The sequence below is a fragment of the Varroa jacobsoni genome, unplaced genomic scaffold (assembly GCF_002532875.2).
Source record: "Varroa jacobsoni isolate VJ856 unplaced genomic scaffold, vjacob_1.0 scaffold_1400, whole genome shotgun sequence".
In the NCBI taxonomy this organism is placed as follows: Eukaryota; Metazoa; Arthropoda; class Arachnida; order Mesostigmata; family Varroidae; genus Varroa; species Varroa jacobsoni.
This window is the reverse complement of record NW_019214302.1, coordinates 335,648-350,371: the sequence shown is the minus strand read 5'-3', so window position 1 is coordinate 350,371 and position 14,724 is coordinate 335,648. Positions and strand designations below refer to the sequence as shown.

At 40.6% G+C, this 14,724-nt stretch overlaps 1 protein-coding gene and 1 long non-coding RNA gene across 5 annotated transcripts in view; one reads left to right on the top strand and one right to left on the bottom strand.

The window, feature by feature from the left end:
- LOC111269608 (uncharacterized) overlaps positions 1-4,823 on the top strand; it is a 35,265-nt gene extending 30,442 nt beyond the window's left edge. The window contains exons 3-4 of the long non-coding RNA XR_002685854.2: positions 2,213-2,496; positions 2,779-4,823. This is a non-coding gene — a long non-coding RNA (uncharacterized LOC111269608). The remainder of the gene's footprint in view (positions 1-2,212; positions 2,497-2,778) is intronic.
- An 87-nt stretch (positions 4,824-4,910) lies between these two features.
- On the bottom strand, positions 4,911-10,531 carry LOC111269605 (uncharacterized). 4 transcript variants are annotated; one of them, XM_022849333.2, is made up of 7 exons: positions 10,282-10,531; positions 8,572-8,710; positions 7,835-8,131; positions 7,129-7,333; positions 6,195-6,273; positions 5,632-5,706; positions 4,911-5,129 (listed from the first exon to the last, which is right to left on the bottom strand). In XM_022849333.2, the coding sequence occupies exons 2-5, from the start codon at positions 8,692-8,694 to the stop codon at positions 6,266-6,268; spliced, it is 633 nt and encodes a 210-aa protein (XP_022705068.1). In that variant the 5' UTR covers positions 8,695-8,710; positions 10,282-10,531; the 3' UTR covers positions 4,911-5,129; positions 5,632-5,706; positions 6,195-6,265. The 4 variants fall into 4 exon arrangements, with proteins under 4 accessions (XP_022705068.1, XP_086828294.1, XP_086828295.1 ...); XM_086972168.1 differs by having other exon boundaries at positions 4,911-5,706; XM_086972169.1 differs by lacking the exon at positions 10,282-10,531 and adding an exon at positions 9,923-10,238 and having other exon boundaries at positions 4,911-5,706.
- Positions 10,532-14,724: the final 4,193 nt, after the last annotated feature.

Here is a 14,724-nt window from a genome sequence, read left to right as displayed (position 1 = left end):
CGAGAACCCGCAAAGCAATAATTAGAAAAGAAAACGTCAAATATCGCAAGCACGCCACTTCCTCAAAAAAGACTCGTACGTGAGAACCATTTTACTTAAAGGCCTTCGAGAACGAAGCAGTCGCTGACGAGCTGCATAAGTTAGTATATAGAATATAACGCAGAATATCGCTATTCCACAATGAACGGCGACTCTAACAGAAAACCTGCATTAAGCACCAAATGTCTGCAAGGACCTTGAGACGTTGTCACAGTTTTACCTGGAATTCCGCTGCTTGTGGCTACAGCAGACTTTAACTTTGCTTACAGGTTGCTTCCGTATAACTTACCGGGCAGCGGTTCAAAGGGTTGACTCTTCGAAATTTGTCGGTTTCTGAGCGTGATGATAATAGTGCTAATGGCGATTCACCGGAAATACCCAGACAGCACTTCTGCGAAGGGTTACCTGCTTCCCACTTGTTCGTTGTCTCTTAGAGTTTATTCAGCTCGTAACCAACGGGTGGCTTGGATCACCACAAACGATCCGGACCAATCGCGAGTCAATCCGGTGTTGAGACCTGTCATCAAGTTGACTAAGATACATTGAGTGAAAACTCGAATTCTTTCAATAGAGTATCCTGTCATTAGCGGAACTTACGATATTGACAATGTTCAGCTTGCGAATTGCTATCGTTGGGATCGCTAACCGAAACTAGTCGATATCCTCCGATAGCAGACGACCGATATATTAATACTGCGGGACGTAAGCTGCCGTAAGAAAGTACTAAGTTTATCGTTTGGTTCCCGGTTTCTCCTTTGAATCTATTAGGTGTTGTTGCGGTGCAACCATAAGCGCTCTTTTTTCTTTATCTATTGATAACTTGTCACTGTTTAATGGTAACGTAACTGATAGACAGATGATGATGCTATTGGTCCGGGTCCGGGTCCGGGTTTTATGCTGAGAGTCCACCGTCTGAGCCGCTGAGCGCCGAACATAAAACTTGAAATGTCTATTAAGCCATTAGTAAACAAACGAAGCATTGCTACGTGGGTTAAGGGCTAATGCAGGTCAGACGTTGTTGTAAGAGGATTCGTCTGGCACTGCAAAACTAACACAGAAATATGACGAAGTCTGAATATGCTACTTCAAAAAATAGACGGAAGGTTTAATGATAAGGATTTGTTGCTAGATATTTGCCAGGATGAACTATATAAATAATAATTGTCTACCTCAATAGGTATAGTCATACAGTTTGCCCCACAGAGTCCTGATTTGATTTTCAGGAACGATGCATGTGGCGCGATTTTTTGCCAGGTCAGCGCGGTCGAATACGGCATGGCCGTTAGATGATATTCTGGAACGGTTCGATAATTAGCAGTACTACGTTTTGCATAGTATAGTATAGTATAGATGATCGACGCGATTAAATGAAAAGAACGATGCACTTCTCCCCTAAGTATTCTTCGCATATTTCCTACTAGTTGCCCTGTACCACATCGAGTTTTATGTAGATCAATATAATACTACAGAGATGCAAGCGAGCAGTTAAAATGGGAGAAACCAGAACCCGAAGCTTTTCTTCGACACTGCATAGATGTTCGCTTTAGGGGGCTGTTCGTGATAGCGGGTGTGCGTGTATTACAGGAACGCTTGATCCTGTTTCTTATCCAAAGTTTACGTTATTGCCAGCTTTTATGGCTTCTGAAAACTATGAGCGATTTCGACGAGGCAAACCGGAAGGTTCTCAATAGAGCCTAGACCTGAAAAGTTCACCAAAACAGCTTTTCAAAAAGGCATTTTTTTTGCACGATTGAATTATTTCTATCCTTAAATTGACGGCTGTTTTGCGGAACAAAGTATCAACTGCCGAAATGAAGAAGCTCTAACCGTTAGCCTTTTTAGATATTGTGCGCTTTTTTGCACCTGTCGGTCCTTGATATAGCATTTGGGAGGCACTTGAACGAATTTACACATGCTGATATTACTCGACCTATGGATACTATTAGAAAGTCAATGGCGGAATTACGCAAAACCATCGTGGGAATGACTAGTGAACGGTTTAAGACCCAAATCAAAGCGGTAATCGCGATAGCTCGCTGTTATATTGAATAACTACTAATGCTAGGTGCCTCGTCAATGACGATGTACCAGCTACGGGCCTGCGCCTCGTAGTCGGTAGCAACCTAGTTGCCTTTTTAGTCTTACCCAAATACGAGAATTGCTCTCATTATAGGTAGGGACGCGTGCGAGTGGCGTACTGCTTCTTGTCCAATAGAAGTTGGAGCTGCCGAAGATTTCCAAACAAGCCCGTAAGATAGGACGACTATACGAGCGCACAACTCGAAGCGAACGTTGTCCGAATACGTGGAACGGGACCTTTCAAAATACATGTCGTAGAACCGGGATTTATAAACTGTGTTTCGCTGATTCGTCTATCTAGAGAACGTGGTCATCATAGCTTTCGACTGTAGCATCGAAAAAGCATCCTGAAGTACAGCTAAGACGAATTCGTTTCAGGTACGACATCTTTGAGGTAGCGAACATTGCAATCGACGCATACGATGCTTGTTCTTTTACAGAGCCACAAAACAGCTTGTTTATCTATATATTGCTTTTATATTAGATTGTTCAATATGAAACGAAACACATAATTAATCTCCTTTTCCATATTATAACGACACGGCGTTTCGCAGCACTGTTTCCTTTATTTCTAAGATAGGTATGCCTGCACTTTTTGAAATCTAAGATCGGTCGGGTTATCGTTATTTGTTACTTTATGCTTACTCGGGTCTTTCACAGGAGATCTCGAATCATTCACGAACGAGTTTGGTCATGGAACTAAATGGCAGCTAAAAGTTCGTAAGGTACGAGTTAAACGAATCCTCGATGTCATAAATGAGTCTCGTGGCAGGCGCCCTCGGTCAAATGAATGAGGTAAACAATTTGGACAAATGGGTATCGCATCACTTGAGCGGAAATGAAAAATATATGGATCCTTTTGCTCACAACAGTGACCCAGAAAACGAATCCTTTGTGGTAATCTTGGAGGGTCACATCAGTCGAAAGCAGAAGTACGGCTGTATGTTTAACGGACTAATGCAGGTGTTATTTATCCGCTACAGCTGATAGAGAGGGAGAAAGCTTTCTCGTATCCTAGACATCTGTACTAAACTAGATAATGTAAGTTGCCATCCACATGCCAGAAGATCAATGCTACATCCTTTTATCCGCAATGAAAGAAATTAAAAAAGTTCAAGATTAAGTTTCCTATTAAACAACTGGTTATATGCTGTCATTTTTACTGCCGAACAACTCTTTCAATATTTTACATAGTTTTTCAGGGATCTCTGCAAGTAGCAAAGATGAACTTTGAACTTCTCAAAACAAATACACTGGACTACTTTCCAAAACCTCTATCCGAATACTTCAAGCGTAAGTATTGCCCTTCTGTGAACGCAGCTAATATTGTTATTGTTATGGGGCAGTCAGTGGCCTAACGGAAAGCTAACCTCGGAAGGTAGCTAATTCGGAGTCCTTTACACATAATAGATAGTGCGTGAGTCAATAAATTGAGATTTATTAATGTAAGCTCTGTTGTGATCAGGTAGAGTCAAAATGGTAGTTGAGCTAAAAGGGAAGGACTCTCGGAGATACCTTTGCTGTCATTTGGCCGTTTCCCACATTACAGAACTGAAAAATCCACATGTAACCGATAGGACACACATAAAAAATAGCTCTTACTAGTTAAATTACTTATGCGAACAGCCATATTAGTTTATTACTTTGATAGACGAGAACATTGGAGACTTCTAAAAACCTATACGATGCAAAATAAACTCAATATGATGTAGAATCCCAAAAAACTTCCACGCCACCTAACGGGTCATAGCTTTCCCGATTCTTCCTTTCCTTTAGAGTGCAATTAATTGGAAATAGTATGTACAGCCAGTCCAACAAGGATAATTTCTTTTAAAATGCTGTTAGAAGTATAAAAATGCAGAAGTTTCAGGCAGATCTATCTATGCGACTTGAAGCTAGTTAAATAAGAGATAAGCAATGTTTAAAGCGAATGGAACCGTTCACGAGGTTCATATACAACGGTTTGGAAGACCGAAAAAATGAACGAGCTTCACCAGCCAAGAAAGATCACAGGAAAAAGTATGGTAAAAAAACGTCTAAAAAAATAATATCTCTAAGGCAATCAAGTCGCGAGAGCGCGGAATCAACAAATGAGGCGTCCATTACATCTTAAAAGGCCGTAAATTTTAAAGCTCTATTTCAACAGTGGCTTATGCTATAAAGGAAGATAATCCGGGCCGCTGATTTCGCCAGCAGTTCTTAAAGATATGTGAACAGGATGCATAGTACTCAGTGAGGATTGTTCGGACTATGCAGTCATATTTAAATTAAAAGGCACAATTATTCTATACATCTGCGCTTATTAATAAACTGTAATTCTACATGTTGCGTGACAACACCGCCTAAACTTACCAGAAGTTAGAATATGCTGCGGCATTTCGAGCAAAGGATTGATTGGATCAGTATACAGTGACTGGTTCTTTCTACTTGAAGTTACTGCAAAAATTTTTTTTGGTAAAAAATGTATATATATATATATATAAGGAATTTTAGGGAAGATGGCGAACTAAAATTCCAACTCGATAGGATACCTGCAGACAGCCATCGTCACGTAGGATCATATCTCGATGTAAGTACTCCGAATACCGATTTCATAAACTACCCTTGCTAGTTCCGGGATATCTGATCAATGAATCTATGTCTGATCAATGAAATCTACAGCAATCGAGTCAGAGTACGCCGCAATCGTGGATGCCCTGAATAATATTGGCAATGTATAGACTAGAATGTTATACATATCATATAGGTATCTTTAATTGATATATTAGTTATATGTAAATAAAAGCAAGATCTATGATCATTCGAATTTTATTTTAATACCGACAAACAAGCAACTGTCTTCTTTTTTTTTTTTTGTAACAATAACTCTGCGTTTTAAAAAATATGAAAAGTTTCAGCTACACTGGAAGGAGTTACTCGTTTAGGCTCATTTATTCGTCCAAACGTGAGGGCATGCGGCTCGTTAGCCGGTGATACAGTAGAAAGTCCCCAACGTACTGCTGTCACAGAAACTTTTTCAGGCACGGCCATGTTTAAGCATCAAGCAAACATGAAATTGGCAAGAGTGATTGTAATAAAGCATTACCAAACGAAGAAGTGTTTTATTTATTCTACCATCTGCTACAAATATATATATATATATCTTGATGTGCTATATAGGATAGATAGATCTGTATTCATTGCATGTTAATATGTATAATTTAAACAAACATCTTGTCGCTCGAACACAAAAAATTAATAAAAAAAAAATCATACGTAAATAAATAATGAAAAAGTGTAGCATGTAAATACAACACATTCTCCATAATTTCGCACTTAACAGATATAGCATCGACCCAGAGCACGAAAGGTCTTATAGTACGAAGCACATTTGCTAGGTCGTTTGAGCTTTTCTCGCGTGAAACTCTTGCAAAAAAAAATATTATCATATATGACCTATAGCAGAAGCAATGCGAGGCTGCCGTATCAGTAGCTCATAGTGATTTTGGTGGAATGCCATGGAACTTTACCCACTGAATATTTATAGCTGCTTTCTTTTCTTGGTGTCCATGGACGGTGCGCTAAACGGAGATACCTGAAGCTGCGAGTCTGGCCAATGGAACAAAAAAGCAGAATTTTTCATGGTTGACTTTACGCTATCTAAACACTTCTTTTTTCATTAGCAAAACTGAGAGGCTATATCAAGAAATGCAAATATCTTTCGTCACTCTTTGAAGCCTGTTTTTCATGAAGCACACGAAAAGTCATCAAGGTCTGACCTTGACCGTGCTGCTCATAAAAAATCATCACGAAAAGTTCAATCAATAACTTTTAATTAATGAAGGACGGTCTGCGTCCGTTCTATGCTTCAGGTAATTTAGATTAAGCTTCAGATACTTTGGACGTTTTTCATCTATCTAAACTATATCTGAAGTTACATACATATATATATATATATATATATATGTATATAATATTATTAAAAATATATATTTTGATATGACTCCAAAACCAACGTCGCATTCCCCTAAACATAAGTGGGATAAGCGTGAAAAAAATCTTGGCGTGGGGACTATACGAAGCGCTATAAACCTTACCGTCAAAGCTAACGCCTTCCCTCACCGGTTCGCATTTAACGATTTCTAATCACATGAGCAGAAACCTCGTCTCAGTGACCTGCAATCGGAAATGGCAAACGCCATAATATTTGTGTGATTACGGTCATCAATCATAGTAGTATAGTTAACGTAAGCTATCTGTTGCCTCAGGCGTAGAGAACAGTAATAAAACGGCATATAGTTCTATAGGATAGATGGATCTATTTGACATCGGTTAAAAGTTAGATCAATCCGCACGCATGTCTCTTAAGCATCTTCCATTTGCAGCCTTACTCCACGATGCAGATGAGCCGGCAACTATCGCTAGAAGGCTCGAACCCGAAGCAAGAAGTAGGTCCAATGGGGCAGGTACTTTGGGCCAATTGGCTACCATCAGCGCTAATGCCATTCGTTTGGGTTTAGTCTTCCCTCCACGCCGCATATCAAACTGATGATTAGTTTGTCGTAATTATCATTTATATCGTAGCGATGCGTCATGTTCGTTTCGTTCAGATGATACTATGCGCTTTGGCTTCAGAACGTCTAAACACAAATCCGTTCCCCTATCTGATATTTTCTCCACTAAGGGCTCAGGATGTGGGGTGACCCGAGTTTTACGATCATCTTCGAACCTCGTCTCTATTACTATTGAAGATAACGCGACAAGCGTATGTCATAAACATGAGATCTTGAGTTTTTTTTTTAGTTAGCGGCAAAGATAACTGGAAACAATTGAGCATCGTCCACTAGCCTCTCATCATAAACTGAGATAGCTGTTTACTAAACAGGCAATAGGATAGACAGGTAAAAGGGAGCGAAACTGATTAAGTTATGCTTTGTTGTATTGCTGAGAAAAATCCGCATTAACTGCAACGCAGCTTGGTCGTAGAAAGCGACAGGACAAATTTTTTTGTCTTCGTAGGATTACACTTACAGGAACGCTGCGTGACGTGTGTCTGGAAGTCTTTCCTGTTTGTGGCAGTGAAATTGCAGCGGTCGCAGGCAAAGCTCACTTCGATGTGACCTGGAAGAACGCCTGAGGATCCATCTCCATAACTGGGTCTCATCCGCAGACCCCGGCGAACTGCGCGACGAACTCGTGCCGCTTCACGTTTGGCGACCAGACGTTTAATCATCTCCTAAAAAAAAGTGATATTGATCAGATGGAAAGGAGGCATTTTTCCTAATGTGACTTCAATGTTTATGGCGAGTATCATCCTTGGCGCGATGATTACCGTTTGCCCGTCGTCGTTATGGATATCACAAGCTAATTCTACGATTACAAGCCAGCTAGTGAGAACTAGGCCGACGAGTCAAACTCTAGAAACAACTTCAATGGCGAAAACAACCCACTGTTTCAGAGGAATACAAAGTTTCTCTATGTCATCTCATATTGTTTCTTGAATTAGGTTGCTCATTACTATTTATTTATTACAACGAGAACATCATATTACCTGTATATCAAAAAACGCTACGCACCGAAACATACGATTCATATGTACGTCCAAGAAAATTACAGGATATATTTTTCAAACCAACTGTAATGCGTATTTCTCGGCTTATGGTTCGCATAGAAGGGCTTCCCATAAGAGACACCGACAGACGTACTCGACCATGGGAGTTGTACGATATTGTCGTACCTCTTGTTGACTGACTACATGAACAGAGGCGGCTGGTACGCAGGCGTCTGCCATCGAAGGCTCAACCGGCCCTTGAGACCCTGCCTCAACGGCTGCTTCAGGAATCACGGACGATGAGGACGTAGACGACGTTGAGCTGTTCATTGTGTTCGCAAGTTGTTGAAGTCCAGTTACGGGCAGGGGGCCAGGCGCGACAGTGTTATTTTCAGATGTCGTGCCCTCAATAGAAGCTGTGGCTTTTGGGGGTCGAGGTTTGTTTCGGCGAGGGGGCTTTCCTGTCAGCGACATGCCGTGCACCTATTTGGCGAGCAAAGCCGCAGTACGTGGTACGAATGTACAGAACCATGCAGACAGAATTCAAACAGAGTAAATTCAGATGTATACGAAATAAGTGGATAGGGCTGTGATTTGAAGTAAGAGCTAATATTCAGATTCGACTGAATTCCCGCCAACCTGTTCGGCTCGTTCTTTGTACCACTGCAAAAGCATAGATGTTAATTATCCTTTATATTTAATCACGCCTGTCTTGTAGTACATGCCCTTGACTAGACTTGAAACAGCAGCTCCCAACTTCTACACCGCAAAACGGACGCTGTTTACCTTTACTTTACAGTGTGGCCATGCGTAAACAAATACAATTTATATAAATCTAGATAATGATAATAAATTATAGTGAAAAAAATAGAACTAAGGCTAGGGCAATAGGAAAGAAGAAAACGCACTGACGAGGCTAATACCTTTCGAAGATGTAGGCTGAAGCCTTTAAACGTGTACGACGTAAAATCGCAATGGTGGCATGAGATGAAAGCATCCTCCTCGAGCTTAATACGACCGTAGACGTGAGGCAATGACGAACTCATGACGCCACGGCACAATCTGTATATATTTATATAGTTACAAATGAATCCTCTATAGTTTCATATGGGTCTCTCGAGTTGCATATGAACTATTTAGATATGTTAGTGTGCGCTAGATACGAATAAGCTAAAAATTCTCTTGGGTACATCTATGAAATTTATAGTTTTCTGACATAGTTTTTTTGTTATTTTGTATTTGCTGGGAAATGTTTATTTGACCTTTGAGTTCTAGTAGATAACCGGAGAGACCGAGCACACAGATCGTCTTGATGAGAGTATGAAGAGTTGTGAATATTCTCATATTTCAGTAGCTGCTGCGTGTGATCGTTTCAAGTATCGGTATCGGTTTTATGGTCTTCAGCTAACCAACAAAAAAGTCTTCGATATTTTATTAATTTTTGCGTGCCATAGTCGAGATGGAAGCCTATAATGGAACTGATGATAATATTCATTATGATTAAATTCAACTGGGCTGTTACTGTCCGTATTAGACCCCAGATGCCCCCATTGTTTGAATAGAATTAGTACTGGTGGAACCTGGAATCATTGGGTTTAATTCACGTACGGCGGGCTGGCCGCTATAACCTAGCTTTTATTGAATTTATGCACAGATACCCCCTAAAGTGAAATCTAGGAGGGTAGCAATTGCTTGCGACCACTATGAAAACAAGACTATGCTAAGCGTTCGCTCAACCCCTATCGTATCGTTAATTTTAATAAAGCAACTCGTTTGTTTGCGTGCAACCGAGACGACTATTTCGGATAAAAATCTAGCTCATTTCTTCATGTGGCTGTGTGGCGACTTTATAGGCTAATGTACATGATAGTTGGCTTATAGGACAACTCGAGATTAGAAGAAAACGCATAAAAGTAACTTATGATAATTCATTTTACGTAATACATGAATCCGTTCGGCCATCGTCAATCAACAGCGCACAGTTCTGTGAAAGCCGTTTCAACTACAATACGAGCAATTTTCCCTACGGTCGTTGTACAGGCCATTGCCTAGTTCGTTACTACAAATTGTTTCTCGTGGACATTTCGCCAAAAGCTTTCATTGGCAGAATACGAAATCGATACTGGCCCACTAGCGAGCTCAATGATCGCAACATGTTGCGAGGAAAGCTTGGCTAAACTAGACGACATCGTTCAATCGTACTTTATATCATTGGGGATTCGCCGAAGAGGCATTGGTAATTGAGTCGTCGACCACGACTGCATCACATATTACCTCTGAAGGCGATACACTGCGCACTTTTGTTGCACATGAAACAAGGAACGCTAAACGCAAGCGGAAATTGTCTGCGCGTGACGCGTATTGGCTGGGTTGTTAGACACACGTGGAACGAGTCGGGTAGTTGTCGCTCGCTCGGTCAGAACTCTCCGCTCGCCGTAGGCAGGTGGCAAGGTGGCGCCCTTGTCACAAATTCAGACACGTTGCCAGTAAATGGACTATTTCGATATGGCACTACGGAAGGACGGTGTCAAGACCTACGCACACGATTTTTCGTTTGATCGACACAAACACAAGTTCCACTCGACATAGATAAACAAGCATGTGTGATTCACTCTGGTGAGCGGTCAACTTACACGGGATTAGGTAGAGGCTGGTAGACCTATGTTTTTGCCCGAACGCCAGATTTTCTAAGGTCTTGTTCACGCGCAGTACAATTTAGCTAAACGCGAACGACGCTCGAACGGTGACTAGTTCGCATTTGATGTAGAATCGATCGATGTTGCACTGATAATGCGGTGCGACCAAGTATCACCAGACGTGATCAGTAGACATATGAGAATAGAACATTGAACGTTTATAAAAATAGCTATTTGCTCTTTCTAGCAGAGAGGGTAACGAGCCAGACTGACATTTATACTGTTCTTTCATTCGCATGGGGGGCATGCCGAGTTGGCGGATGTGGCCGTACAAAGAAGTATCACGACAGACACACCAACCCATACACGACCAAGACGTATCAGCGTAATGTGAGCTCTACCGCCTGCACGCGGCCCGAAGTTCGCTAATGGCACGCATATTGTCTGATCCTATAAATACGGCCGATTGATAGTGTATGTTTTTTTGAACAGAGTTGCTGTTCACATTGCCAGCCATTTGGGCTTACTCACAGCGGGCATTTGTACGATCCCAGCCAGATCTCACCGTACTACGGCTGACTTTTCTTTTTGGTAAAACTGGCAGCGCATGAACAAAGGCTGATTTAGGAACTGACGAAACGGAATCGGAGAGCGTACCAGCGGCTTGATACCAGCTCATCGTGATACCATTGTCGTAACGTGCTACTACGTGAAAAGTAAATTGGGTTCCGAAAACTTCCAAAAAAATCACGTCGCGACGGCGGCTGTCTGTCAAACCTGTTTAATAAAAAAAGACCGAGCTTTTTTTTCGATGATGGCGTAAGTCCAATCGCCTCATGATTACGCTGTGCTTTTGTACATGCCTTTAATTTTCGTATCATAGAATCGCCTTCGATTCGAAAACATGCTGTACATCTCCGATGCACGAATGGAGATTTTTTTAGGCGCTTGATGTCCTGAACTACAAAACAAATGAGACGAGGTCTGTTCCGAGTTGTTTTAAAAAGTCACGTAAAGTTTCATACATTCGTATGTGAAACAATGCAATTAGGATTTGTTACGCTATTTCATGCCGATTTTAAAAAGATCATTTTGTAAATTATACTATAGTCTTCATCTGTAAGTTCCTTTATAAAAATATTAGGTGGCCGAAAAGTCTCCCGACAAGCACTTAACGAAGTATTGCAGGAGCGGCGTGGCCTGAGTGGCTAACGCGGGGTTCTGTGACCTAGTGGTTATAACTAACAAGCACTCTTAGCGTTGGCTAACATTATCGCTAAATATTAATAATCAGAAAAGATATAAAACGGAACATATGCTGTTGAAAAGGTGAGCTTTTTGTATGATTGCCGTGCCCTTTTATATGCTAGTTGGAGAAGGCCCGGGGTAACTCCAACAGAAGTTACTGCGGTTGTACTTCCAATGTGGACAGACCATTGATGCTATAGGTGAAAACAGGTGATCCTAAGAACTTCTTCACATAGAAAGAAAGCCTAATAGTGTTAAATAAACATGTTAATATTTTTTGCTTAACGATCGGCTTTTTTTTGTCAGAAATGTCTGCCGTTAAATTCGATCCTATGTATGTGTAACTTATGGTAACGCAAACGCAAAAGCAGCGTATGTATTTTCCGAACAGCTTTGATCTAACAATATAATATATCTTCCGCGAATAATTTAGTGTTTAACAAGTTATGTTTTCCAAGTTATGGAAAATGACAGTATACGAAAGCATACGGAACGTCTCAGAAGACGTCGACTTCTGAGCCGAGTTGATAATAAACATAAAGAGGCTGCGCATTCGCAATAACGTAATGCTAAATATTAACTTTAGTATGTAAAAGTTGCCGTTTAGAAATTATTCCAGCCTTACTATCCGGTCATTTCGAACGCAATAAAATCGCTTAGAACTTTTCAGTTGTTGATCTCTTATCACATAAACCACCTTCAAAACCGCTAAGCGATATAATGGCTCCGCGATAGCCAATACTTTAAAAGATCACTTTCGTTATTTGCATATGTATGCAAGTACCGGCCAGAGTTTTCATAGGTAAATAGCTTTTTTCCCCATTGCTCTCGCAAACATTTTAGTTCATATCAGACTTACTGGGATGGATTAGATAGCTCAACGCATACGTTCATACTAAGCTATGTGTAAGCGCTACCGAGGTATTCAGCCAAAGAACTAGACACAAAACACAACCAATTTTTAGAGAAAATTTTCTCTATTAAAAATAGAAAATAAAACTAATTTTTTAGATACGTTATTTCGAAGCTAGATGAATCCTCGGACCTTCGGAGGCATACGTAACATAGAAGTGTGGTCACAGTAATGTAATTCAGATTGTTTTCAACTGTTTATTTTCCTTGATATTGTTTTTATTTGCCAAACGTCTAGTAGTATTATAGCTTTCTTTTGGTCATTAAGTGTTACTTCAACTTTAGACTTTAACTTTAGACTTTAGAAGAAACAACAACATCTACGACATATGTTATTCTTTTTTCACTAAAACCAGAAAGTTGTTGAACTAGCAGCCCTGTGTAGATGTGGCGTGAACCGTGAGAGCTTTACACCTACGAGAGCCACTTAGAGGTGGCTTACCGTGGTCAAACATCGCATTTTCAATGTAAAGAACACACTTAATTGAGCTGTTCGATTATCTATCTAGAGCTTCCTTGAGCAGCTTTTGAGAGAAGGCAATTGTTAGATAATTCCCTATATCTTAGTAATCTTTGAATCTTTACCATGCGCGGAATAGCTGTTCTTAATTGCTTGCGAAGCCTTTTGACATCGGTGGTCAGTTCGCGTCGCGATTTTCTTTTCACTTGATACTGATTTACTGCAATTCGCAGGACGATGGCAACAGCTTTATAAAGCACGAAAGCGTTGTACAACGTTTGATCATCGGCAGACCAAAGCTACTAGAAAAGCGTAGTAATATACCAAAATCGGCATCATTTCCAGAAAAATCTAACATACTGAATATTGTATAACGTTTAAAATTCAAATTGAGCATTATCAACGGAAGTAGATTTAGTTCACATTCAAGATAGAAAATTAGACAGGATGCCCCTTCGAATTCTGAAAATAGAGTCACTATAGTTAAGTATAGCGCCACTATGGCTGATAAGTTAAAAAGAATAAGGAAAATTTGAAAACATTCAGTCTTGTCTTGATTCTCTCCAGAGTAATATGCTTCTATCAAACAAGAGCTAGATTGCCTATTGATATAACTGACATCTTTTGCATATCATTTCGATTTGTCCGGTGCGGTACGTGTTTTTTTTTGTAACTTATGTATTATCTGGATAAAGTTTCGTTCGACGTCTGCCCAGGGGCTGCTTTTGTTTCCTTGAGTTCATGAACGGTTATGGACGACACTCATACGTGCCAGGCGAATACCATTACTGGGTTTGTGAAGTTTCAAATCTTCTCGGAGCTAAGTGAACAAGACCAATAAATCGACTGTTATAAATCAAAGCCAGCTTAAACTTACATGACGACTTAAAATGATGCTTAATAGATGAAGAACAACATTACGACACTAATAGTAACTTAAATAATATAAAGTTTACGCACAGTAGCGCCATTAGGTTGTGTTTCAGTTGGCTAGCCTCCAGCAGGAAACGCAGTATGTTTATATTAAATTGCAGACTTGGGCCGTTTCATGCATACCTCATTTAACATAGCAATGCCGAAAGAATACGTAAAGGTAGTGGGGCAAGCTACGAGGCCTAAAAACTTCCAGTATGCAAAAACTTCCAAGGCCGGGAACTATGAAATGCTCCAGGCCAAAGATCGGTTTGCTAGTGGGCATCTCAAGTTCGCTATGCAGGGAAGAGAATTTCATTCGAAATCAATGCATGGTATTGACAAAGGGCTTCCTGGGTGATGAAACCATAGATGTCACTATATACATTAAAAGATTTCATTCAGTTTTATATATGGCCGAACACCTGCAATTCCAGTGGCAGACTTGAAACTCATTAACGTTGACATAGGATCACAGTACTGATTTTTAAACTTTTCAGAGACATCTGTAAATGCGGGGAACTGTTGCGGAGCGTGTCTGCATTCAGTTGCTACTCGCACTCCAAGTAACTTGCCTCCACCGAGCTTTCGCCCTACCATGCTTGCCTTAGAAAATTAGCTGTATATCTAATTTGATCAAGAACGAAGCCCCTAACACCGTCAAGAATTTCCAGGTTCACCATAACTAAGTTGACGCAGGGGAGGTTACCATCTCCTCGAAGTTTGTTGCCTTTTCTGTGAACTTTAAGTGAACCCTCCCCCCCCCCCTCAGTTAGTACCGACAAAAGGCATGTCTTCAATGGTGAGCTGCTTTGAGTGTATTTCTACTTACCGATGTATTTTGTTTTACGTAATAGCTGTGCGATATCACAGAGATGGTGCCGTTAAGTTGGATAGAAAAATTCGGG

Excerpts from the sequence above, each read along its gene's own strand:
- LOC111269605 (XM_086972168.1), bottom strand. The coding sequence starts at position 8,694 with ATGAGTTCGTCATTGCCTCACGTCTACGGTCGTATTAAGCTCGAGGAG. Across the intron at positions 8,132-8,571 it reads TCAGCCTACATCTTCGAAAG|GTGCACGGCATGTCGCTGAC; the intron begins GTATTAGCCTCG and ends CTCGCCAAATAG. Across the intron at positions 7,334-7,834 it reads ATGTAGTCAGTCAACAAGAG|GAGATGATTAAACGTCTGGT; the intron begins GTACGACAATAT and ends ACTTTTTTTTAG.